Here is a 22,611-nt window from a genome sequence, read left to right as displayed (position 1 = left end):
ATCAAAGATGGTAGCTCTTCGTTTTCACGTGGGTTCGCGATCGCATCACGAATTTGATATGCATGAACATGGTTTATTTACGCGCAACTGGTGCATCCCATTGCATGTTTATGAGCCGACTCTTGTTATTTGTCTAATAACCCACTTTCTTCTCCCTTCAGCGCGTTCTCCCTTCTTTTTTAAAAGATCAAAGTATACGACCTTGACCATTGGATCCAATTGCTATGCTTGTCCTGCACATCAAATGAAGCCTCCCAAATAGCCAATTCGCCGTCGCCAGTTTGCCGATTACAAGAGACTTTCATGACTTACCTTCGGCTTTTGATAAGAGTCCCAAGCCTGGCTTTCCGTCTCTCTTTCGAGGTACGTTTAACCTCATGGTCATCCCCAGGCCATGCCAGCAACCAATCTCACAATGCCGAATTGTCGCAGGTCTAAACGCAAACTTGCCAAATGCCAAATGCTAACCTCCCACCAATGAGGCAACACTCTCACCAACCTCTGCCCCTCCCCCTCCCCCTCCCAAACCCTTGAGGCGGCCCCTGTGGCACTTCCCCCCTCCTCCACTCTCCAGATGGCACGCCTCCCCTCCCCTCAAACCTCGGTCCTCCCCTTCCCCTAAACCCGCCATAATCTCCCCTCCCACCAAACCCATTTTCCCTGGGCCCCATGCCACCCCTCCCGCCATAGCCTCCACCCGGCGGCCCTCGAAACGGCGCACTCAACGGCGGCGGCGCAGCCGCAACCTCTCCGCCCGGCAGCGGGGGAAACACAGCGCACGACACATAGTCCCCGATAACAAACCTCACGCTCGCAAGACTCTTGTCCGCATCGCCCTCCAGCCGGCTCAACACCTCCCTCACATCCTCTTTTGCGCCATTCTCGTTCCCATTCCGCGCGTCTGCCGCGTCGAGATCCTCGTAGGTTGCGTTTCCGGCGCCGACGATGATGCTGCCGAGTTCTTTTGCGAGGTAGCGCCCGGGGCCGGGGCGGTTGGCGTCCTTGGTGTCGGGGAAGACGAGGCGGAAGGCGAGGCGTGTGCCGACGGCTGGTGAGGGTAGGAGGGAGGGTAAGGCGGTGAGGAGGAGGTGGGTGAGTTCCTTCAGGGTGCAGGTGGGCCAGGTGTAGATTTGGAGGTGGGGTGGGCTTTGGGTGTTTGGGGAGAATTCCTCGAGGCTGTGGTGGTGGTGTCGTTAGATAGATTCGTATTCACATAAGACTTGGAGAAGGGCCTTAGGAAGATATAGGGAAATCGAAGGAGTATCTGAGACATACCGGTGGAACGTGCCGCTTCTATAGAATAGTTTCAGAAGGAAAGGTGTCGTGGTTTGGCGGTCGACCTTGGGCGTCGGAGCTGCCATTGTGCTGGTTGAGAGATGATTCTATGCAGTCATTTGTAGGCAAAACATTTGCTGCATAAAGAAGAACAATGGCAGATGTGGTAGGTTGACGTGAATTTGATTGCAAAGAAAGCTTGATGCTTTGCGACGCGCCAAAGGTGTGGGCAGCTCTTCGGCTCTAAGTCTCTCAACGGGAGCTGGTAAACTGGCCAGACTTGGCATACATAGCTGTAGATTATGCACTACTAGCACGTGACTAGTAGCTCTACCTTCACACTTATGCCTGTGCTCGCCACCATTTAAAATTAATTCTAGCTTGACTGTACCGGTACAAATTTATATGCTTAAAGAAGTACACTCTTTGAATAATATTACATGCGCTGTTTAGGATGCTGTCAGCTATTAAAGCAGTCATGTTTCGGTAGCAACTTAAAAAATAGCGAACTCCCTCGTACCAGTGCTCTGTCTGATAAGAAATCAAGTTTCAAATTCCTACCTGTAACCTTGCGAGGAAGCAGTCCAAGCCTAGGGCGATTCAGTTTAGACCCCCCCCTCCTCACCTCCGCAACGACCCTCTAACTACATCGCACCTCCAGCCTTCAACACTAAACATACACCTCACACCTCCACGAACCCCCCTCAACTGTCCTTACCCACCCACCACCGCCGACCATGGACTTCGCCAAACTCCTCGCATCCCAAATCGCCGCCTCGAACCCCCAACCCGCCGCCCCCACCGCCGCCGCCGCCTCCACCGAGGCTGCCGCCGCCCCGAAAAAGTACCTCAAGCGCTCCGAGATCGAAGCCCAGCGACAAGCCGCCTACCTCGCCGAGCAACAAGCCGCCGAAGCCGCGCGTCTCGACAAACTGCGACAGAAGCGGAAATTCGAAGAAGAGGAAATCGAGCGCGAGGCCGAGCGCAAAGAGAAGCGGCGACGGCTCGCAGAAGAATCGAGAGCGCGGCGCGAAGCCGAAGAGGAGGAGGCAGAGCGGCAGCGGAGAAAACGCCTAGGGCTGCCGGAGCTGCCGCCGAAGCACAAGGATGGGGAGGGCCCGATGCTGTTGCTGGAGGGCGAGGAGGATATCGAGGACGCGGAGCTGGTGGTGAAACTCAGGGAGCTGGGGGAGCCGGCGAGGATGTTTGGGGAGAGCCATCGGCAGCGGTTGAAGCGGTATTGGAGGCGTTCTGGGAAGGGCCCGGCGGCGGTGGTGCTCACGGATGGGCCGATTCCGACGTCGCTGAAGCTGGTGCCCGAGGCGGAGATGAAGGTTGAGAAAAAGGTGCCGAAGGATGTGGAGGGGCGGAAGTTCTTGTTTAGGCAGCTGGCGTCGTATTTTACGATGGTGCTGAAGGAGTGGGAGGTGGCGCTTGCGCATCGCCCGGAGAGCGTCCAGGTCAGCTACCAGGGAAAACAGGCCTATAACGCTATGGTGCAGGCTAGGGAGAACATGCGGCCGCTGTTCAAGAAGCTGGAGAAGGGAGAGATTGAGGATGGGATTCTTGAGCCGGTGGTCGAGATCGTCGTTGCAGCGCAGCAGCGGAGATATGTGGATGCGAACGATGGCTATCTAACACTCAGCATTGGAAAAGCGTAAGTTCTTCCGCCGATATCCTTCACGGGAACTCAGTACTGATTTTATATTAGCGCATGGCCTATTGGAGTCACCATGGTTGGTATCCACGAGCGTTCCGCGCGAGAGAAGCTTCACGAGAGCGACAAAGGCGCTGCGCATATCATGAGCGACGAGGTCACACGGAAGTATCTGCAGAGCATCAAGCGCTGCCTCAGCTTTGCACAGACGAGGTGGCCCCCAGATGATCAGCTGCAGCTGATGGGCTAAGGCTGCTGAGTCGTATCTCCTAGCAACGTGGAGAGATCTAAAGCAGTCCGAAATCCGAAGACCAATATGGGCAGAGTTGTGCTCGGCCATTATGATGATTTTGTCTACCCTCATTTGGAGGGCTTAGCGGATGAAAAGGCTTGAGAAAACCTCAGGAGTTAAGGTGATTTGGGGTCACTCGCGGAAGGAAGTCAGTTGGTATGCTGGCGGATGAGGTCTGAGAGTGGAACGTTGTCACCCAGTCACTTCCTGCATCACTCTTACATATTGTGTTCGATGCCAGTGGTACTCAAAGTACCCATTTGTTCGATAATTTACAAAAGTTTCCTGGTAGTCATCCAAAACCAGGCGTGCTCTCCAAGCTTCATGGCTAGCCAACAAGGCTCACTACCATCGCCATGAGTGTAACCAAAATGCCGCCAACCAATCCATGCATACAACCAGCCCGATCACGCCTTCGCCTTCTCTTTGCCCTTCTCCTTCTTCTTCTTCTCCTTTCCCTTGCCATCTTGCTGCTCTGACACCTTTGGTTTTGGCGCCATTGCTTCCGGACCCATGCCGACACCCGCTTTTCGCGCCCCGATGACTGCACTCAGACAACGACCGACTGTCTCCAGATCCCCTAGCAGCGTCACGTGTCCGCGGTTACTGCTCACAACACCACCTCTGACAACACTGTATCCATCTGGCACCATGGCAGCTCTCGCAAGGACTACCCCATCGCCACTTGCGAACGCGAGCTCGTCGTATGCATCGGCGCGCGGAATCGAGTCCCGGCTTTCCACCTTGGCACCGTACACAGTCGGTGTGCTTTTGCCGTAGATGACAGCGATGGGAGGGTATTTGTTGGCCTTCGCGTGTTCAGGTTCAAAGGCGAGCTCTTGCTTGAACTTCTTGACCTCTGCGAGAACGCGCGTTAGATACGCAATGGCCTTGTCTTTCGGGATGGTCGAAGTAGTCGACGGCGAGTTTGACGCAGGGTTGTTGAAGTCATTCGAGCCAGAATTGTTCTTGTGGCCCATTTGAGGAGCAAAACCTGTGCGCTCTGTGCCGCCCTCTGCTGCGTTCGCCGCGTGTTGGGATTTGCTTGCAGAGGCTTCGCGAGCGTTTATTGTTGCGGAGCTGCTCGGTGTGGTGCCGACGAACACACCATTGGAGTTCATGACGCTGCCGCCCGCGCCGCTGCTGCCACTGTTGCTACCACGGGAAAGAGAGCTTTTGCGGCTGATGATGGAGCTAGGAATCACGCTGGACATGGAACTGAGAAGCCCGCTGATGCTGTTACTACTGAGTATCGAGTGTAGTGCTGGCAATGGATATGCAATGCAGGGTGAAAGGCGGCAGTCGATCCAAGTTTTGATATCAAAAAAATCCACGGGGTATTCCTCGCGGGTATTTCTGTCGATAAAGCATTTGCCATCCAACGGAAGAAGTGCATAGCTCGTTCGAATAGTGAAGTTGACTTGGGCGGTTAGGACTCGGGAGCTCAGTAGCACGTCGTCGCCGTTGCGAAGTGGGCCGAGAATATTGACGCATGTCTGAGGAACTCCCGCATAGACAACGCCAGAGACCAGGTCGGGCTGTTTATTGATTACGTGCCGAGTTATTAGACCTCCGAGACTATGGGCTATGACAATTGCGCCTCGTTCCCCTGGTGGTGCGTCGGGTCTGTTGCATGGCAATTTTGACAGGTAGGTAGCCAGTCTCCGACTAAGCAGGTGCGGGCTCAACCTCCAGTCATAGCCGTAGTTGTGGACACGAAGGATTCCGTTTCGGTAGTTTTCAGATGCTCTCAATCTCTTGAAAAGTCTTCGCGAGATGTCGACTGGGCCAATATTGGTGAGCATGCCGCCCTCTATGATTCGTTCTTCCATCGACTCTTCATCCTCTGGTTCCAGACCCACTTCAAGATCTACCTTGCGCAGATTCAGGCCGACTTTGATGGGTGCCCATACTTGTTGGTTCGTATCAGCTGAGCGTAATATTGATCCTCTGTAGCCACCGAGTATTACAACGTCGCCCGTGAGATCTTTTAAGGCTCCAGTAAAGTACGGATGCGACGCGGCATTGCTTGCTGACATGCCGGCATTCGTTGTTGTCTGATTCGCTTTGGACAGGGACATCTTTCGAGGTACAGTGGTAGCGTCTCCGTTCGTGATGCGTTGGACAGGCGCCTTGTGGGTGGCAATAGGATTAACTTGTCGCGCAAGATCTAACCTAGAACCACCAAAATTGAAGTTAGGCATCGTTGGCAAACTAGGGAGCTTGAAATTTGCATCTTGCCAGCTATCTTTGATCGCCTTGATACGACTATTAACCTGCTCTTGAACATGTTCAAAACGGCTATCGTCGCCCAAGGAAGACGCTCGAGATAGTGACCGATGCATGAGGAGAGAGTTGTCGGATGCGGATCGTCTAAGTTTGGGGTGGTGAATTGGCGATTGAACTGCTCTGAGTCGATCTGAGTCAGGAGCGGGGTGGGGGCGGCCTGGGTGAATATCTACAAGCTCTCTGTGAACAGCTGGTGGTGGATTGTCACGCTGCAGTAAGCTGGTTGCAACGGTAGCGTAGCGTTGATGAGCAGCTTTCGGGTCACGGCGGGCTTGCGGGCCATCCAGCTGCACTAGCGAAGGAGATCCAGCACGAGAGTGTCCTTTCGGTCTTTGTGAGTCTTCTACGGCGCGATCCCCGGCATGGCTGCTGTCTGAAACTGAAGAGGTAGAGAAGCCCGGTAAAGAGAAGTTCAGCAGGTTGGGGCTCTTGGGCATGGAGGGCAAATTAAAACTCGACAGATACTTCTTCAGCGTCTCCGAAGTTGAGCCTCCAGAGGACGCTCTCCGACGTTGACCGCCGAAGCTCTCGCGCAGAGTGTTCTTGGTTTCGTCGAGTCGTTGGAACTTCCGAGGACCAGCCTTCCAAGGAGAGGGTAGTCTGGCAGGTGGTGAGGCTGGCAATACCTCAACTGCAGGAGGAGTTGTTGGCGGTGCGGGCGTTGGCTGCTCAGGTGTTGGCTGGTCTGTGTCTCTCTTTTCTTCTGGTCCAGAATCTACCCCGAATTCCCTTTGTTCCTCATCAGGTGTTCCCGCGGGCGACTTCTCCCAGCTGCTATCAAACAGCCCCCCACCTTCGACATCTTCCAATGCGGCAGCCTTTTCAGCAGCCGGAGTTTTTGTAGACGTGAGCCTTGTTTGCGCCTGTCCAATGCTAACTCCTATGACGGATTGCGCATCTTCAGGCTGGAAGCCCTGTGGATCCGAGAACTCGTCTTCCGACGGTGTGAAATCCGGATCGACTATGGACGCGAATTGTATCTCGGCGAGCGCATTTGGACGAGAGCGGCGGGGGGGGGGGTTAGGGGGGTTTCCGGCCATCGAATCCGCCATTGCGTGGATTTCTGAAGAGTGGGAAGGACAGAGTATGGCGCCGCCTCAGGTTGTATTTTCAGGCTGTGGCAGTGTCAGACGACAGATCCGAGAGAGCCGTAGGCTGCGCTTCTCGGAGCCATGGCCATTCTGAAGATAGTGCTGAGTGTAGCTTCGGTGGCGGTCGAGTCTGCATAGTTGCACCTGCCCACAGGATGCCCAGTGCGAGTATCTAGCAATGCCGTCAGATGGGAATGAACAGGACATGAGGAGACTGGCTACTGACCAAGCACTGTGGCACTGTACGCCACATCATCCCCCGGATGGAGATCATTTCGCCACCTCTGCCTGAGTCCTCTTCGCGCCCGTCGAGGGCATCCTATGTCAAGTTCGATGTCTGGATGAGCCAATTGCTCTGTTCCTGGGCGTATGCCTCCTCAAGTACGCCATACGCCGGCGTCTGGGGCTCTTGGTACAGGGCGCGTGTCACAGTGCATTCCATGTGTCAGCCCTACGGGTCCCCGCGATTGAACCACGAGGAAAACGATGTCGACTTTTCAGGTCTTTCGACTGGAAACTGTGACTCCTGAAGCAGAGAGCATGCTGGTCTTGCCCTTTTCTGCTGGGCCCAGGATGCTGAAGAAAGAGCAACGTTGCGTGAGATTCAAACCCGAAGACCGCATATTCGCAGCTTATTAACGCGCAGCTCCATTTTATTATTCCACAAACACTATCGCTATGCAGACACCACTGATGCAGGCCCTCTATTAATGCTTGTCCAGGTGCAGCTTGGCTCGGTATTCTCTCCGCCACGGTTTGAAGACGCTGTGAGAATCCAGGAGCATTACCTTTTCTCCAATGCCTAGTGCATTGCTACACTAACGCAGGTTTAATTTGACCATGTCCTCAGAATCATCTAAGGTTGAATTGTGTCCACATTGTAGGCCTTCTAAAAGTTGTCCGCGCATCCCACCCCACGGAGGTCAAATTCCATCTTGGTAGAACTACGCCCCTCGCCGCCTAATTCAACACTTCATGAGATAAAGGCATCCGAATGCAACAAACTCAATATAACGCTAGGATACAGGGCTGGGTAAGCGGTTATTTTACTGCTCACGCTCCACTCTTGTTCGCTCGACACTATTGTAAGGAGTAACCCGGCCACCAGGTGCCTTTTAGTCAGGAGGCAGTCTAATTCCCACTGCATGAGCCTTTACATCTTATCCGGAGTCGTAAAGGCCTATGTATGTACCTTTCTAATCAAATCTAGTAAGTCTCCTCGTGACTGCAAGAAAGATCGCGACATCTCCCGCACCCCCTGCTTAGGAAGCGCCCGGTGGCAGTCTCCACCATCACCGCCTTTCGGAAAATATCGTGAGAGACTCCCAACCGGCGACAACCGATGCATTCCCTCCCGGAAATGCCCTCAACACACCATGTGTGACAGCCTCCTCTTCACCGCATCCAAGACCCAGAACAATTGGTGTCGCACCGCCTGTACACCCCGCTTGGAGTAGCCACTGATAGACCGCATCGCCTGGCCTGACGGTGGTCTGAGGGACTGCTCCGCTTTCCTGCAAGAAAATACCGCCTCAAACGTCGGCGGGAGCTCGGCTGATTGTCTATCCTTGCCCGGATCCCGGGGCAGGAGCATGTGTATATTATCTGCGGGGGCCCGGATGGCAAGTATATGTCCTCATCGCCCTCATCGCCCTCATCGTAATATCATCTCGTTCGACCTCAGCTTTACGTCCTCCATATAATATCACTATCATCAAAATGGCTTCCCCCGGTCTCTTTCTTCTCTCTCAGCCTCTCCCACCCAACACTTTGTCTCTCGGTCAACTACTTCCGAATCCCCTTTCACCGTCATCCGGTCCCTTCTTCAGTGCCTCTACCCTAGGAGCACAGGACCTTAGAGAACCCTATATCCAAGCACGGTACAAAGACCTCGTTGCTTTCGATGATGAAGGCCGCCTAGCTGCCAGTCTCTCGGGGCGGAAGGTCGACCCATCAAGGAAAGACCTCATCCTCCTACTCGCGGATGAAATGGAATACCGCAGTCTTCAGCCCAATTCCGCCTTCGACAACATCTGCCAGGACCCCGCTGCCCTGGCCTGGATGCGTTCGATGGCTGCCCAAAACCAGACTTTATACTTCGTTGTTGGCCTTCAACAACTCAAAAACGCGACGTTCAAGAGCGCCGTTATTCAAGAAGGACCTCTCGGCGTCTCAGTGACCGAGGGACCCACACCCTCCAAGCCAAGCCTCCCTGTCCATATCCGCCGAGACTCATCCATGGATATCACCGACTCTTCCTCCACCGGCGTCTATGGCTTCGAAGTCCGGAAAGTTCAGTGCCGTCTCGGGCGGACCGATGAGCCTCATCTTCTAGAGGACCTCGATCTCTCCTGGAACTACCACAGGGCTGGCGACGATGGCTTGCAGCTGTCAATTGGCATGAGCAAAGCGTTGCAAGCCGAGGAACTTCGGCTGTTGGCTGCCGCAATGGAGGATGCGTCGGATGCTAGCTATAACTCCTCAGACTCAGAGTAGCATTGGGTTTGGGCATGAAGATGTTTGGGGTGAGAAGGGCTTTCGGCTTTCATTGTAAATAACAAATTTAGGAAATGGGCGTTCATGTTGTGGCGTTTTTCCGTTTCAGTCTATTTTTTCTTGTCTATATATATATCCACATAAGCATACCTTACAGAATGAGACAATTGTACAGTATTAGTCCTTGACCCTGGAGATAGTGGTGATTCCCGTCATACACGCACGAGGTCCCTATTCTACACCCCACAATCTGTAGCATTGGACTCTCGAGAATCTCTAAGGCTGCGTTAGCAACAAGAGAAAAGAGACAAATACGAATCACGTATATATAGAAAGCCGACATACAAAGTTTATGCCAGAGCTGATTGATATATCATATATCTCTGTTCATCTTGCATCACCACAGGCAATACGAGTTTGGTGGGGCCGGGGCCTGGCAGCGGGCCGGGCCCCATCTATGAATAGTGTTCTCGGTATCATTGTTGAAGCTGGAGAGAGTGGCTGAATCTGATGCAGTATCGTTGAGGAACTCAGCTGAACTTGTGTCACGAGCGCGGACTGTGCCACCTGCTGACAGACGGCGCCAGGGGCCAAGGGGCGCCCCGATACAACAGCCTTGCGGCGCAGGCAATCACGTTTGGCATCGCGAACTCCCTTCCATCACCATCGAATCCACACCACTTAAAGCAGACATCCTACCCCAGAGCGACACCTCAAGCATATCTATAAGTCCTCAATTTGTTGCAATTACACGCAGGCCCCTAGAATAGAGCCCGTGTCCTCATTTCCCGTTCAAACTAGATCTTGACTTCCGTCGATCAGAAAGCTTCAGATCTCGTGACCGACATTCATCGTCATCTCGAACGGATTGAATCGGATTCTAAAACTATGGAGCCATACAAAGAAACTGGAGACCGTGTCGTGACAGAGATCATACCCACGAAGACACAAACAGGGAGAAACCAAGTATCGAACCTTCCTCTAGACAAGTCAGCGCCCGTGATTGCATACAGTCCTGGAGAGCCTTGCTACCTCTTGGCACAAGCCATCATCAGAAGGCAAATGAAGACAGAAGAAGACTATGTAAAGATCGAGGAATGCACCTCGTCGCAAATTGGACGTCCTTCGGACAACTCGAGTAGAGAAGAATCCGTATCCGAGAAATCTCGCCATTTGGACGTCGACGCTAAAGAAGAAGCGATGCAACACCAAAATGCTGGATATGTTGCCAAAAGAAACCCCTCCATGTGGTCAATAATATCATGCGAGCTACATAAGCGCATCTCTTCCCTGTGCTTCTCCGATCCCGACTCCAAACCCAAACCGGATCTCCAACCCTCTCTTCTACTACGCCTGCCAACGGAGCTTCGCCTCGAGATATGGCGTTTTGTCTTCCCTCCGCCGCACTCAAAGCCCCACCGAGCCCTCTCGCTCCTCCGGACCAACCGCCAAATCTACGAGGAGGCCCTTACCATCGCCTTCCCCAGGATCCGTTTCTACTTCCGCGACATCAACGCTCTTAAAGGCCATTTAGCCAGCCTCTCCCTAAAGCAACTCACCCAACTCAACCACCTCCGTCTCCCAGCTCGATCCCTCGAAGCCGCCCTCAAAGATCTCGCCCTCATCCCCTTCCTCGCAAACCTCGACCACACCACCGTCACCATCACACTGCACCTCCCCTCCGCCGCCTCCAACCGCCTCCGCACTGTCCCTAGCCCCATCGCTCTCCAAGAATGGCTAGTGCGGGCCGAGAAGCTCTGGGGCCTGCGAAGCATCACTATCGACAACAACGGGTTCTACAGCGACTGGCAGTTCTTGCTGTTGTTCTTGCATATGCACGCCCTGCATCCGCGGACACCTATTCACGGGCTATTTACGAATAAGCACAAGAGTTGGGCGTATAGCTTGCGGCGGAAGGAGAAGCGCGAGGGGGGCGGGTTTGTTATGGTGATGCACAGGATGGATGTTTCGGAGGGGGAGTGGACGTGATTGGTGGAGGATGAGGGCTGTGTTAATGAACTTTTGTTGTATTAATTAGTTGTACAGTAGAACACACGCAAAGTCCCCTCAAGGCTTACTTGATTCCCCGATCTTATAATTCGAGGCTGAAGCTCTTCTTAACTCCTGCACATTCCAATCCGAGGGTTTGACAGTTGTTGTCTGGAGACGCGGGTAACCGTATCATGGCCCCCCTGGTGTATCCAAATTTGCACGGCAGTGATGTCAACTCCTGGGCACTCGATTTCTCAAACTTAAAGGGAATCATTTGATAGGTCTAGTAAGCCCCTATGACGCCCCACGCCTATCCAGTAAAACCCTCCTCAGACCCTCGTCTCCTCACCCTCATCCTCCACCCGCTCAACCCGCTTCTCCCGCATCTCCAACTCCACCGTCTTCTCCCCCTCCTGATCCAGCACCTCCGCCAACCCCCCAACCCCCTCCGTCATCTGCTTCCCCTTCCTTCCAATCAAATGCCACGGCAGCTCAAAGATCGCATCAATCGCCTCCAAACTCTTCCCCGTCGTCTCCGGCAAGAAGAACCACACCCACGCCAACCCGACCGCCGTGACCGCCGAGAAAAAGAACATGGTGCCCCCCGTCGTCATGCCAATAAACATCAGCGGCACCGCCTTCGAGTTGCCGTACTGATTCGCGAAATGCAGCGTCATGGCGATGGACCCCCCGAGCGCGCGCAGCCGCAGCGGGTAGATCTCCGAGTTGAGCAGGTACTGGATGCTGTTCCAGCCGAGCGCCCAGCCAAAGCCGGAGAAGTAGATCATGACGATGGCGCCCTGGGCCGCGCGCTTCTGCGACGGCGACTGGTGCGGCACGGCGGCGCCGACCGAGGTGTCGATGACGAGGAAGAGGGCCATGTAGAGCATGGAGAAGAGCTGCAGGATGATGCCCGTCGAGAGGGCGCGCTTGCGGCCGATGTAGTCGACGAGGAAAAGGGCGCAGAGCATCGACGAGACGAATTTGACCAGGCCGAAGATGGCCGTGGCGAAGAGTTTTTCGTTTTGGCTGGTTGTGCCCCTGCGAGGTGCTGTTAGAGGTGAGGAAGGGGAGGGGAGGTTGAGGGGGGGGAGCGTACATCATAGCAAAGTATTCGGGCGCGTAGATGGTGATGCTGTTGGCGCCGGACCATTGCGCGAGCACTTGGGACATCACGCTGAGCATGATTCGGTAGAGGTTTGAGCGGATGGTGAAGAGTTCGCGCACAGGACCCAGCCAGGAGGTGCCCATGGTAGCTTCGCGCTCGCGATTTAGCTGGTCGTTGATGTCGATGATTTCGCTCTGGACGTAGGCATGCTCGATCGGGAGGTTTCGGAGCTGGCTGAGATTCTTGGCTGCGTCCTCGTGCCGTCCGACTTTGATGAACCATCTCGGGCTCTCTTTGGCGAAGAAGCTGAGGACGAAGATGATGCCTGCGAACATGAGATGCATGGAGTTTGGTACTAGCCATTGAGCTTGGGATTTATCGGAGATGTGGATCGATGAGCCCCATGAGGCGAAATAGGCCAGCATAATCCCGAGATACACGGCTCCGGAGAAAGCGCCCACGCAAAGACCACGGATGGCCCTTGGAGAGGTTTCTGCTAGATAGGTAGGCGCAACGACGGTAGTCTGACCGATGCCGATACCTGCGATGAAACGTCCTGCGTACACCATACCAATGCTACCTGAGGGAGCGGCTGCAAGGAAGATGGCAATGCCGATGACCCAGATAACACAAAGCTGCCTGGTGGCCCAGAGACGTCCGAGTTTGTCGGTGAGGTAGAATGCAATGAGTGCTCCGAGAATAGAGCCCAGTTGCACCATCGAGGTAATATTGGAAAGCAACTCGGCCTGCTCGTGTTTGTTCTTAGACGAGTCTTTCAGGCCGAACTTTTTGATGAAGGGGTCGAGGGTGGCGGTAGTTCCGATAAGACCTTCATCAATGCCTCGCGCTGCTCCCATAATTCCAAAAACTGTGCGCAGCATTAATAGAGTGTCGAGTCAATCAGCATAGCAAACATACCGAAGACGCCAAACCAGAGACGCCAATTCAGCGACTCCCTCGGCGTGTCCTTGAGGTTCTCGCGCCATGGATTCCACATCTCAACGGTATGGTAGAGTTTGGGAGGCTTTGATCGAAGCTAGCTCTACGATGAGACGGTGGTTGTAGAGTGAGGTGCGGCGAATGAGGGGTATGTAACAAAATCCCCCAAAGCGAATTGATCACGCGGGACTCGGGTTGCACAGTGGGACACAATTGCAAGCATCTCTGCCGTGTTTTTTATGCTATCCACTGGCCAAGCACCGGACTGTGCTGCCATCCCATGAATTTCCGCAACAGTTGAACCAGACACCGGTAAACAGTACTCCATGCGGGGAGCGACACGGCTGCTGCCATGGAATGAGCGTGGAGTGCAGTGCAACTCGCCCGGTGTACAAGGAATGGATCGTGGTGAAGGTTAGAGTGGCGGTATGGGTTGCAGCACCGAGCACAAGAACGGGGTCGAAGCCTGGCAAGCATTCACAGCAGTTTCCTGGGCATGCTTAATGAACTACTTGGCGTCGTCGGAATGGCCGATATATATTGAGTAAGATCACCTCTAACCCAGCCTTGTGGTGTGGAGGACGTGGGACATAGACTGCCGTTGGTGGGAAGCCTCCAGGGTGTAAAACTTCCCCGCTTCCTTTCTACTTGGCGTGCACCTCCAAGGTTTGCCCAGAATGACGACGGTGAATCCCTCGGCGTGAGAATCATTTCGCCGACGCTGTTCGGAGTAGTCCTACACGAGGTCAACCGAGATCTGAGATATACACTAACTGTGAAAGATTTTATGAGACTAAACACACTTACAGGTTCTAGAACTGCGTGCTTCTCACTAGTCAACTTGGCAACCTTGGTTACTACTCGTACGGTTCATGCGCGCAACCGACCAAGAATTCGAGATGTGCTAATTTCTTGTACAGTTTATAGGGTATCATTATGCTTACTCCATTTTGGCGTACGTTTTTGTTTTTTGAGCAAAACAGACAAGATATTGATGGAAAAGAATACAGAGGATAATATACTTTTGAGATTAATCCAGATAGAAAACTAGATCCTCGCTGTAGAAGTGGCGTCCTTTGTTGTACTCTCAGGCATCTCATCGTTCTCTCTTTTCTATCCCGCTGCCAAGACAAAGCCGCGTCTCGAGGCAAAGGCGACGAGACACTCCTAGCTGCATACGTTGGTACAGTAGGTATAACACAGTCGGACTAGTTGCCTTCTTCGAATGACAGAGTAAGAATTTTACTCCCTAGGCGGAAGATTTAGGAATCAATCGCCGTAGACAGAAGATAAGAAATAGTATTGCTTATTGAGAAGCGGATCAATCCAGTTTCACAGCAAAACAAGTGATATTGTAGACACGCGACCTACTGGCTCAGAGGCGGGCTTTCTCATTGACAATCGGGCCGTTGCGGGACTTGATGCTTTCGACTCCCACCTTTTGAGCCTCTATGTTGAGAGCTTCGATTTCAGCGTCGACATAGGGAATTCCGTTCTTGAGACGGTCCTCCTGCATCAGTTGCTCGATTTCGCCCGGGAAATAGATTCTGTCCACTCCTGCCATCTTGTCAGACTCAACGACTCTTTTGTAGAGGTAGTCCATGCGGTCTTTGAACGCCCCTAGATCCATAAACAGATCCGGTTTGATAGCGACAAGGAAATGGCCCACGTCTGCCGGCTTCGACGGATCGTAGGGATTCGTGACATGTCCAGCAAATGCGCTCCCAGAAAGCACTCCAGAGAACATGTCCATCATAATAGCTAGTGCCGAGCCTTTCGGCCCACCCATTGGAAGCATTACACCCTCCAACGCGCTGGCAGGATCGTCTGTGGGTCTGCCCTCCGCATCTAACGCCCAGTCCTTCGGTATCTTCTCCCCCCGCCTTAACGCTTTGTAGATCTTTCCGCGCGCTGCGACACTAGGTGCCATATCTAAGATGAGCGGCTTGTTCTTCCCCGCGGGTGCACCGCAAGCTATCGGCGACACGCCCATGAGCTTGGCCTTGCCTCCCCAGACTGGCAGCGCGGGAGACGAGTTCGTGAACACGAGACTCATCATACCCGCGTCTAGTGCTTGCTGTACTACCCAAGCTGACATGCCAAAGTGGTTCGAGTGCTTGACCGAGACCATGCCGATTCCCATCTCCTGTGCCATATTTATCGCAGCAGACATGCCCAGGTGTGCTGCGAGAAACCCAAAGCCATTGTGTCCGTCCACCTGAGCGACTACGGGCGTGATTTTGCGGAGGGTGGGAGAAGCTTGAGGGTCGAGGACGCCTTGTCGTATGCGTGCCATGTAAGAGGGGATGCGGTTAATGCCGTGGGTGTCGACGCCGCGTAGATCGGCTTCTACGAGGCATTTGGCGACGATGGATGCATTCTCTTGAGGGACGCCATTACCAACCAGGACCTTTTCAACGAAGCCTTTGGCATCTAAGGCAGATACAAGGACTTTCTGGGTTTGCTCGTTCGAATTTGGGTTCGGGGCGGGCATTGTATGGCGGGTGTCTCTATTCCACAGGTCAATTGGAGCGGATCAAGCTTCGTTCTATGCTACGGAACAGAGAACGGCCTAGATACTATACAAAAGGAAAGAAGATAAGTCGAGCATGTCGAACATCTCCCCAAGAACCTACATGCAGAAGGTGACTCGAGACGACTGGTCCAGCTGTTGTTGGAAGGAAGAGGCACCCTGAAGCTCTCGGCGCTCAATCGGAGTAGCTATTGCATTAGCTAAGCAGCACCCATCGTCCAGGGATCTTTCCAAGATTCTTTCCATCACTCTTCAACCCCTATCTTTTATTTCTTTCTTATATTAGTCGAAAAGTGACCAGCAGCAGCGCATTTTTAGGGGCTGGAAAAGTGTGCATTGTTCTAACTTTCCTATCAATTTCCTCGATGAATTTCTGCCTTCCCTTGCAACGTCACTCAGTCTCCCCGTCATGAGCAAATACATCAAAGATGATTGGCCTACAATGCCAGATGGCAGCCCTTTTGATGGCAAAGGGCTCCTTTCCCTCGTTAATGATGGCAAGAACCCGTTTGATGGAGTCTGGGACGTTAATCTTCTCATTCTGGAGATTGAAAGGAACCTTAGAGTAAATGTCATCGATATCCCATTCATATTTAAGGGCGCCAACAATTATGTGCGTTCTTAATGCTGGCCCTCCAATCTCATATTTACTGAACGCTGTTTTTTGGCCACGCGTAGGGCCTTCATCTGAAAACTGACGACGGACTAGACCTCGTCGCTCGTCTGGCTCGCGGCGACGTCAACATGCCCGAATTCGATGGCCTCCCAATTGGTGTGCAAATCGCAGAGATCAAGTTCGAAGCGGCAACATACCAGCTTTTAAGCTCAGAGCCCCGTATTCTAGTCTCACGTCTGCTCTACTACCGCATCCCCACGCAGCACGGTGGGCCTGTAGTCAAGCCTCCTCGGAATCTTGCAGGCCGTCGTTTAATGGTATTCGAGAGAGCAGAGGGGGGCAACGAGGTCTGGGATGACCTAGATGAGCAAGGAAAGGTATGTGTGCAGCCTTCTTAATGTATCCACAATATGATACCGACACACATCGTAGACTTTTCTCCTCGTTCAGGCAGCGGTCATTCGCGCATCCCTCTTCAAATTCAACCCCCCGCTTGCATTTAGCAGCATGTGGTTACTTGATCGCCTTCTTGAGCAAAAGCCCACGTCATTCAGCATCCCAGTCGCTCCCACCCGCGAGTTCTGCATCCATCTCTTTGAGTCCAAGATCCAAGCAACCATCAAAACCTTAGGCGAAGCAATCGGATGGCCCAGTGATAATTACACGGTCGGGCCAAAAACTTTTGCAGCCAAGCAGTCCCTTTTGCGCCTTGTTCCACAGATCATGCCTACAGGCACGGAAGATAGTTGCTTTTACAGGCTTGTGCTTGAACATGGCGACTTCGGGATCCACAATATGTCCATCACAACGGACTGGAACGGCACGCCGCGGGTCACATCTGTGTATGACTGGGAGACTGGCTGTATCCTCCCTGCGCTTTTGTCAGACCCCTTGATGGCCGTGACGGTCGATCTAGTAGTGGACGCGGACGCAAAGGCCGCCGTCACGAGAGCACCTGATAGTGCGGACGAAGAGGATCGCAGGGAGTTTAAGAAATGGGCTGACTGTTACTTCAAGGTATGTCTGAGATCTGGGTTCAGAGACTAATGGGAACATAATTGACCGTTCACCCAGGTTCTGTTCAATGAAGCACCTGACTATGAACGCGTAATTCAAGCAGGGCAAGACGCACGCTTTGTGTGGTTTGCGTTACAAGACTGGTCAGGAGATGACCCGGAGACGTATTTTGGTGATCTGGGCACTTGGGCCGAAAGCAGGATGCGGCGATGAGATTTGCATCGGCCCCGGAGCGACATAGCAGGCTGTTTTTAGTAGTAGACCCAGTGGCATCTCGCACAGTCACGTAGGTCCCCAATCCTCACATACGAGCCTCATGATATAGAGTGTAGCCAGTAACGATCGGTATTATAGCCTCAAGTTCAAAGCAACCGCAATTAGAATGGTGAGTGTGGGATGAATTGGACAGTCACGTGCATGGACCACAGATCGTGCCCAATTCCTGAAGCCCAGGGGATGACGTTTTGAACAAGTCTCGAAGCTGTAGGCGTGCTTCTAAGCGGTGTAATGGCTGCCAGTCAAGCGATCCAGTGGTTGCCGTATGGATGTCTCCCTGAAGAAGATGCTCTTTCGAAACTCCTCTTCACGACCGAACAATAAGGTGTTATATTCACCAGTGAATCCATCCTCTCCCCGGCCTGTGCAGCTTCACGCCCGCCTCCTTTCACCTCACCTTCACCTGCTCGCGCCGGCTCAATTCCTCCTCACCTTCACCTACTCGCGTCGGCTCCATTCCTCCTCACTTCCTCGCGTTGCCGTCTACCATCCGTCTTCAGCCGTTCACCTCCCCCGCTTCTTCCTGCCATTCAGTCGTATTCATTCACCAACAATAGTACGCCTATTCAGCGGATTCTATTGTCACCGAAAACATATAAGCCATCAGGTCGCGCCACTGCTCATCCTCTCCTCAACATCATCAAATCCACCTCCGCAACACGACTCTTCCTCTCCTCACCATCGTCACACCCACTTCCGCGACACCATCACCTCAAACACGACCGCTCTCAGAATGGACCCCATAGGCTGGCTCCTTGTCCTCATCATCGGCCTCGTCGTTCTCAAAGTACAGGCCACGATGTTTCTTTTCATTCTGATCCTCGCCATCACCGCTTACTTCGTCTCGCTTTCCATTTCCGCCAACAACACTGTCTCTGAGGCTGAATCAAAGCCTGCGGTAGCGCCTACGCCAAAGCCTAGGCTGAAGCCGACGCGCAAGCCGCTGTCTTCTCCACCTCCTCCAAAGCCGTACGCCGCCACACCGCCTACGATCCAGGAGTTGGCTGAGTTGGAGGACCCCCAGTTCATGAAGACGCACCCATTTACGCACCCGGAGCTCTATGATATAGACGGTCAAATCCCTGGCGACAGAAACCATCGTCCGTTCATCACATCGCGAAACAAGATCCGTTGCTGGAATGGCTACCAATGGATTGATGAAGACTTCGGCTTCAATACGGAGGGATATGGCGAGACGGCTGACGGCTACTTTGGACAGTGGGTCCCCTACCTGGAGGGTAACGAGACAAGTGGCTGGCGTGGTGGAGTGCGCTTCCAATTTCGCGCCAGACCGGGTCCGCGTCCACCAGCTCCTGCCATCGTCAAGCGCGCCTTGATTCCAGCACACCGTTCGCCAGAGCCTGCCATCAATGAGCCTGATTTAGAGCCATCGTCCAAACGAGCCCCAGACACCTTCCCGATCGTGCCGCAACTTGACACCTCTGCTGGTCCTGGTGCCACATCCTACCCTCCCCCGCAACCTCAGCCTACCATCCAGCAGGTTCAACTTCCTGCTCCGATCCAGATCGCCTTGCCGTTAGGACCACCACCGGCAGCCATATCCGTCGACTTGGGAGAGCTTCCGGACGCTATCTGGTTCGAAGCGTCGTATGTTCCATCATCAATCGGCCTCCTTCCAGACCACATGGTCCGCGCCTACATCCTGGGCGAGAGGTGCCGCCGCCTGGCTGCGGAGGCTGCGCAACACGTCGCCGACCAGCTGGAGATCGAGGCCAAGAAGAAGAAGAACGAGGAGAAGAAGCGGCGGGAAATGGCCATGGCGAAGGCGAGGAAGGAGAGAAAGGCGGTAAATCGGGCTGGCGTTGGCTCCATCTTCGGAGCTTCTACTTCTACTTCGGGCCCTTCGACGCATGCTCCCAGGGCCACTGCGTCTGATGTCGTCCCTCCGCGTCCCGCCACACCCCCTCCTCCACGTCCTGCTACCCCCCCTCCCGCTCGCCTCTCCGAAGAGGAGCAAATGCGCGAAATGGCAGCACTGGCGGAAGAACCTCTGCCAGACGACGACGACGACTCATTCTATGAAGATTAGGCAACGGATGCTGTATTGGGTTTGCTTGGGGGGTACTTTGCCGGGTCTTTGCCAGTGTTTGAGTGGCCTCAGCTAAAAAGATGTTTCATGCTTTGTGGCAGTTCTGGCGAGCTTCTGACGATGTTAGGAGGCTTACATAGGTGCCTTATGCATATCAGCTTCAATATGAAGCTGAAGATCCAATATGGACTTATTCGTGTATTTTATGCCCCTCAATTGCTCGATATACAGTGCCTCGCCATACATATCCGTACACCTTCCTGCCACTGTCCGTGGGGCTCCAACGTACTAATAAACAGAAACAGCGGATACAATTCCAATCTGTGTACACCCCGTTGACACTGTCTGAGGTGGCCTCGCGAGTTTCCTGATTGTCTAAAAAGTGGAACTTGTCTCTGTTTTGGAGCGCTGAAAATATTTTGAGGCCTCTCATGCAGTGGTAGACGAGTGTACGGATCTCTATGAAAAGGCACTGTACACTTTGCTGCCACTGTTTGTGGGGCTTCAACGTACTGAGAGAAACCAGGGTCAGCGGATACTGTATACACCGTTTTGACGCTGTCTGGGGTAGCCTCGCGAGTTTACTGATTGTCCAAAAAGTCGAACTTCTCTCCTTTTCGGACTGCTGAAAATACTATGAGGCCACTCATGCAGTGGCAAGCGAGCGTACGGGTTTGATTCGCCAATGGTTTCATGCCGCTAGTCCGTCTGAACTGGCGATTTTTGGCGTCTTAATTCCGTCGCGCTAACTCCACCACACCGAGTGGTCACGAGACTCCGACTCCGAGGTACCATTTGTTAGAGCAATATCATGTACTTCTTTTCTTCTCGTTCCACAACAAAACGTACCTTTTTCTATCTCAGCGGCATTCTTTGACTTATGGCATCCCCTGCACCAGAAAATGTTACCGCTCAGGATCCTGCTGCTGAACCGGCGAGTTCACAGCCAGAAGCCACTGGACCGGCATACTCAATCTTCACGCACAAGCAGAAGAAAATCTTAATTCTAACAGCGTCCCTCGGGGCATTCTTCTCGCCAATGTCGGCACAGATTTATCTGCCTGCTCTGAATTCCATTGCCAAAGATATGGACGTCAGCAACTCACTGATCAATTTGACTATCACCACGTACATGGTATGTTGGGGACATATGAAACAAAGAAGCCAATGCTAGTACTGATTTCTTTCTAGATTATCCAAGGCATAGCACCAACGATGATTGCTGGCTTCTCCGACGGCGCGGGACGCAGACCAGCATACATGGCCTGCTTCTCCATCTACATCGTTGCAAACATTGGACTGGCACTTCAACACAACTACGTGGCCCTCATGATTCTCCGCGCACTCCAAAGCGCTGGTAGTAGCGGAACCGTAGCTCTAGCAATTGGTTGCGTAGGCGATGTCGTCACGTCTTCTGAGCGAGGCATGTATGTGGCTTGGTCCTCTCTGCCCAACGTCCTAGGACCATCTCTGGCCCCCATCCTAGGGGGTGTACTCAGCCAGTACCTAGGCTGGCGCTCCATCTTCTGGTTCCTGACCATCTTCGCCGCCGTCTACGCCATCCCCCTCCTCCTCTTCTTCCCAGAAACCTGCCGCAAAGTCGTCGGCGACGGCAGCGTGCCCCCTCCCAAAATCAACCAATCCATCACCGGCCACCTGCGCGAGAAGTCGCGCCAGCGCACCAACACGCCCATCGACCCGGTCCAGCTTGCCTACGTCCGCGAGAACTACCGCCTGAGCGTCCCCAACCCCCTCGGCACGCTGCGCATCCTCGCGGACCGCGAATCCGCCCTGATCCTCTTCACCGTCGGCTTCGGGCTCATGAACTTCTACGCCATCAACGTCGGCATCCCGTCGCAGTACTCGCGCCTCTACCACTTCTCCGACCTCGAGCTGGGCTTCGTCTTCCTGCCCATGAGCGTCGGCACCCTCGTGTCCGCCTTCAGCACCGGCAAGCTCGTCGACTGGAACTACCGCCGCCACGCGCGCGCACTCAACTTTCCCGTCACGCGTAACCGCCAGCAGGACCTGTCGGGCTTCCCCATTGAGACGGCCCGCTTGCAGATCGCGCTGCCGCTGCAGGTGCTCGGCGGCTTCGTCGTCATCGCGTACGGCTGGGCGCTCGAGGCCGAGGCGAACCTCGCCGTGCCGCTCGTGCTGGTCTTCTTCTTGGGCTGGACGCTCAATGCCACGAACCAGTGTATGAGTATCTTGATGGTGGATACGTGGCCGGGCCAGCCGGCGACGGCGACGGCGGCGAATAATTTGGTGAGGTGCTCGTTGGGCGCGGCCGCGAGCGCGATTGTGATTCCGATGCTCGGGAAGATAGGGAATGGGTGGACGTATACTTTTTTTGCGCTCGTGTTTTTGGCGTACACGCCGGCGAACTTGGTGTTGATGCGGTATGGGCCGCGGTGGAGGCGGGCGAGGAAGGAGAGAGAGGACAAAGCTAAGGCTGAGAAGAAGAGGGTGAAGGATGAGAGGAGTGGTGGAGGGGTGGCGGAGGCGGAGGTGAAAACTGAAGGAGCTGGTATGGCGGGGGACGAAGATAGAATTGAGGAAAATCATGCCGTTGAGGCCTTGGAGGAGCAAGCCGGAGGCGCTGGCGGAAAAGAGATTGCAACGGACGTCATAACGACCGAAAAGAGCTGACGTAAATACATATAGATGCCATCAAGATAGAAAAATAGAGACATAGAGCATGTGCGTGCATCTCGGCGCACCTTTACAAATTAAACAGGTGAACGCGATTTAGCAGGTAAACGTGTTGTGTGATTTAGCAGATGAACGTGATGTGTGATTCAGCAGGCGAACGTGACTGGAATCAATCAACCTAGGTATATAGTTAGTAAAATTCCTTGGCTCCTCCATAGCGCCATCGGTGCCCGTCCGGGGGCACCACGTAAGTCGCCTCGATGGCTGGGTTGGAATCCAGCCTCTGGTGTAACACGACCTCCACACGACAAAGATGTAGTGCAGG

The 22,611-nt window shown here is 53.8% G+C and overlaps 10 protein-coding genes across 10 annotated transcripts; 6 read left to right on the top strand and 4 right to left on the bottom strand.

Moving 5' to 3' along the window:
- Positions 1 to 491: 491 nt before the first annotated feature.
- On the bottom strand, positions 492 to 1,492 carry BDZ99DRAFT_566480 (uncharacterized protein; the record flags this gene model as incomplete). Its single annotated transcript, XM_033727585.1, has 2 exons — positions 1,276 to 1,492; positions 492 to 1,176 (listed from the first exon to the last, which is right to left on the bottom strand). Exons 1-2 carry the CDS (start codon positions 1,359 to 1,361, stop codon positions 492 to 494), a joined length of 771 nt encoding a protein of 256 aa, XP_033583646.1. The 5' UTR covers positions 1,362 to 1,492.
- A 520-nt stretch (positions 1,493 to 2,012) lies between these two features.
- BDZ99DRAFT_407713 (uncharacterized protein) lies at positions 2,013 to 3,665 on the top strand (the record flags this gene model as incomplete). The annotated part of the gene is made up of 2 exons (XM_033716488.1): positions 2,013 to 2,932; positions 2,987 to 3,665. The coding sequence occupies 2 exons, from the start codon at positions 2,013 to 2,015 to the stop codon at positions 3,180 to 3,182; spliced, it is 1,116 nt and encodes a 371-aa protein (XP_033583645.1). The 3' UTR covers positions 3,183 to 3,665.
- Positions 3,666 to 3,733: 68 nt separating this feature from the next.
- On the bottom strand, positions 3,734 to 6,526 carry BDZ99DRAFT_369380 (uncharacterized protein; the record flags this gene model as incomplete). Its single annotated transcript, XM_033714791.1, has 1 exon — positions 3,734 to 6,526. A coding segment is annotated over one exon (2,793 nt), but the record flags the coding sequence as incomplete, so codon positions are not given.
- A 1,488-nt stretch (positions 6,527 to 8,014) lies between these two features.
- On the top strand, positions 8,015 to 9,354 carry BDZ99DRAFT_458521 (uncharacterized protein). The gene has a single exon (XM_033718936.1). It carries the CDS (start codon positions 8,324 to 8,326, stop codon positions 9,098 to 9,100), a length of 777 nt encoding a protein of 258 aa, XP_033583643.1. The 5' UTR covers positions 8,015 to 8,323; the 3' UTR covers positions 9,101 to 9,354.
- Positions 9,355 to 9,764: 410 nt separating this feature from the next.
- On the top strand, positions 9,765 to 11,304 carry BDZ99DRAFT_458520 (uncharacterized protein). The gene has a single exon (XM_033718935.1). The coding sequence runs from the start codon at positions 9,989 to 9,991 to the stop codon at positions 11,087 to 11,089; it is 1,101 nt and encodes a 366-aa protein (XP_033583642.1). The 5' UTR covers positions 9,765 to 9,988; the 3' UTR covers positions 11,090 to 11,304.
- BDZ99DRAFT_141195 (MFS quinate transporter-like protein) lies at positions 11,256 to 13,286 on the bottom strand. Its single transcript, XM_033712690.1, has 3 exons — positions 13,119 to 13,286; positions 12,192 to 13,068; positions 11,256 to 12,133 (listed from the first exon to the last, which is right to left on the bottom strand). Exons 1-3 carry the CDS (start codon positions 13,195 to 13,197, stop codon positions 11,422 to 11,424), a joined length of 1,668 nt encoding a protein of 555 aa, XP_033583641.1. The 5' UTR covers positions 13,198 to 13,286; the 3' UTR covers positions 11,256 to 11,421.
- Positions 13,287 to 14,065: 779 nt separating this feature from the next.
- BDZ99DRAFT_458519 (Malate/L-lactate dehydrogenase) lies at positions 14,066 to 15,685 on the bottom strand. The gene has a single exon (XM_033718934.1). The coding sequence runs from the start codon at positions 15,631 to 15,633 to the stop codon at positions 14,515 to 14,517; it is 1,119 nt and encodes a 372-aa protein (XP_033583640.1). The 5' UTR covers positions 15,634 to 15,685; the 3' UTR covers positions 14,066 to 14,514.
- Positions 15,686 to 16,081: 396 nt separating this feature from the next.
- BDZ99DRAFT_434145 (uncharacterized protein) lies at positions 16,082 to 18,011 on the top strand (the record flags this gene model as incomplete). Its single annotated transcript, XM_033717428.1, has 5 exons — positions 16,082 to 16,285; positions 16,351 to 16,665; positions 16,721 to 17,305; positions 17,363 to 17,591; positions 17,660 to 18,011. The coding sequence occupies 4 exons, from the start codon at positions 16,082 to 16,084 to the stop codon at positions 17,516 to 17,518; spliced, it is 1,260 nt and encodes a 419-aa protein (XP_033583639.1). The 3' UTR covers positions 17,519 to 17,591; positions 17,660 to 18,011.
- Positions 18,012 to 18,348: 337 nt separating this feature from the next.
- Positions 18,349 to 19,831, top strand: BDZ99DRAFT_458516 (uncharacterized protein). The gene has a single exon (XM_033718933.1). It carries the CDS (start codon positions 18,381 to 18,383, stop codon positions 19,629 to 19,631), a length of 1,251 nt encoding a protein of 416 aa, XP_033583638.1. The 5' UTR covers positions 18,349 to 18,380; the 3' UTR covers positions 19,632 to 19,831.
- Positions 19,832 to 20,793: 962 nt separating this feature from the next.
- BDZ99DRAFT_141167 (MFS general substrate transporter) lies at positions 20,794 to 22,388 on the top strand. Its single transcript, XM_033712689.1, has one exon. The coding sequence runs from the start codon at positions 20,847 to 20,849 to the stop codon at positions 22,281 to 22,283; it is 1,437 nt and encodes a 478-aa protein (XP_033583637.1). The 5' UTR covers positions 20,794 to 20,846; the 3' UTR covers positions 22,284 to 22,388.
- Positions 22,389 to 22,611: the final 223 nt, after the last annotated feature.

This window comes from Mytilinidion resinicola, assembly GCF_010093595.1.
Source record: "Mytilinidion resinicola strain CBS 304.34 unplaced genomic scaffold BDZ99scaffold_2, whole genome shotgun sequence".
In the NCBI taxonomy this organism is placed as follows: domain Eukaryota; kingdom Fungi; phylum Ascomycota; class Dothideomycetes; order Mytilinidiales; family Mytilinidiaceae; genus Mytilinidion; species Mytilinidion resinicola.
This window is presented reverse-complemented; position numbering and strand designations above follow the sequence as displayed.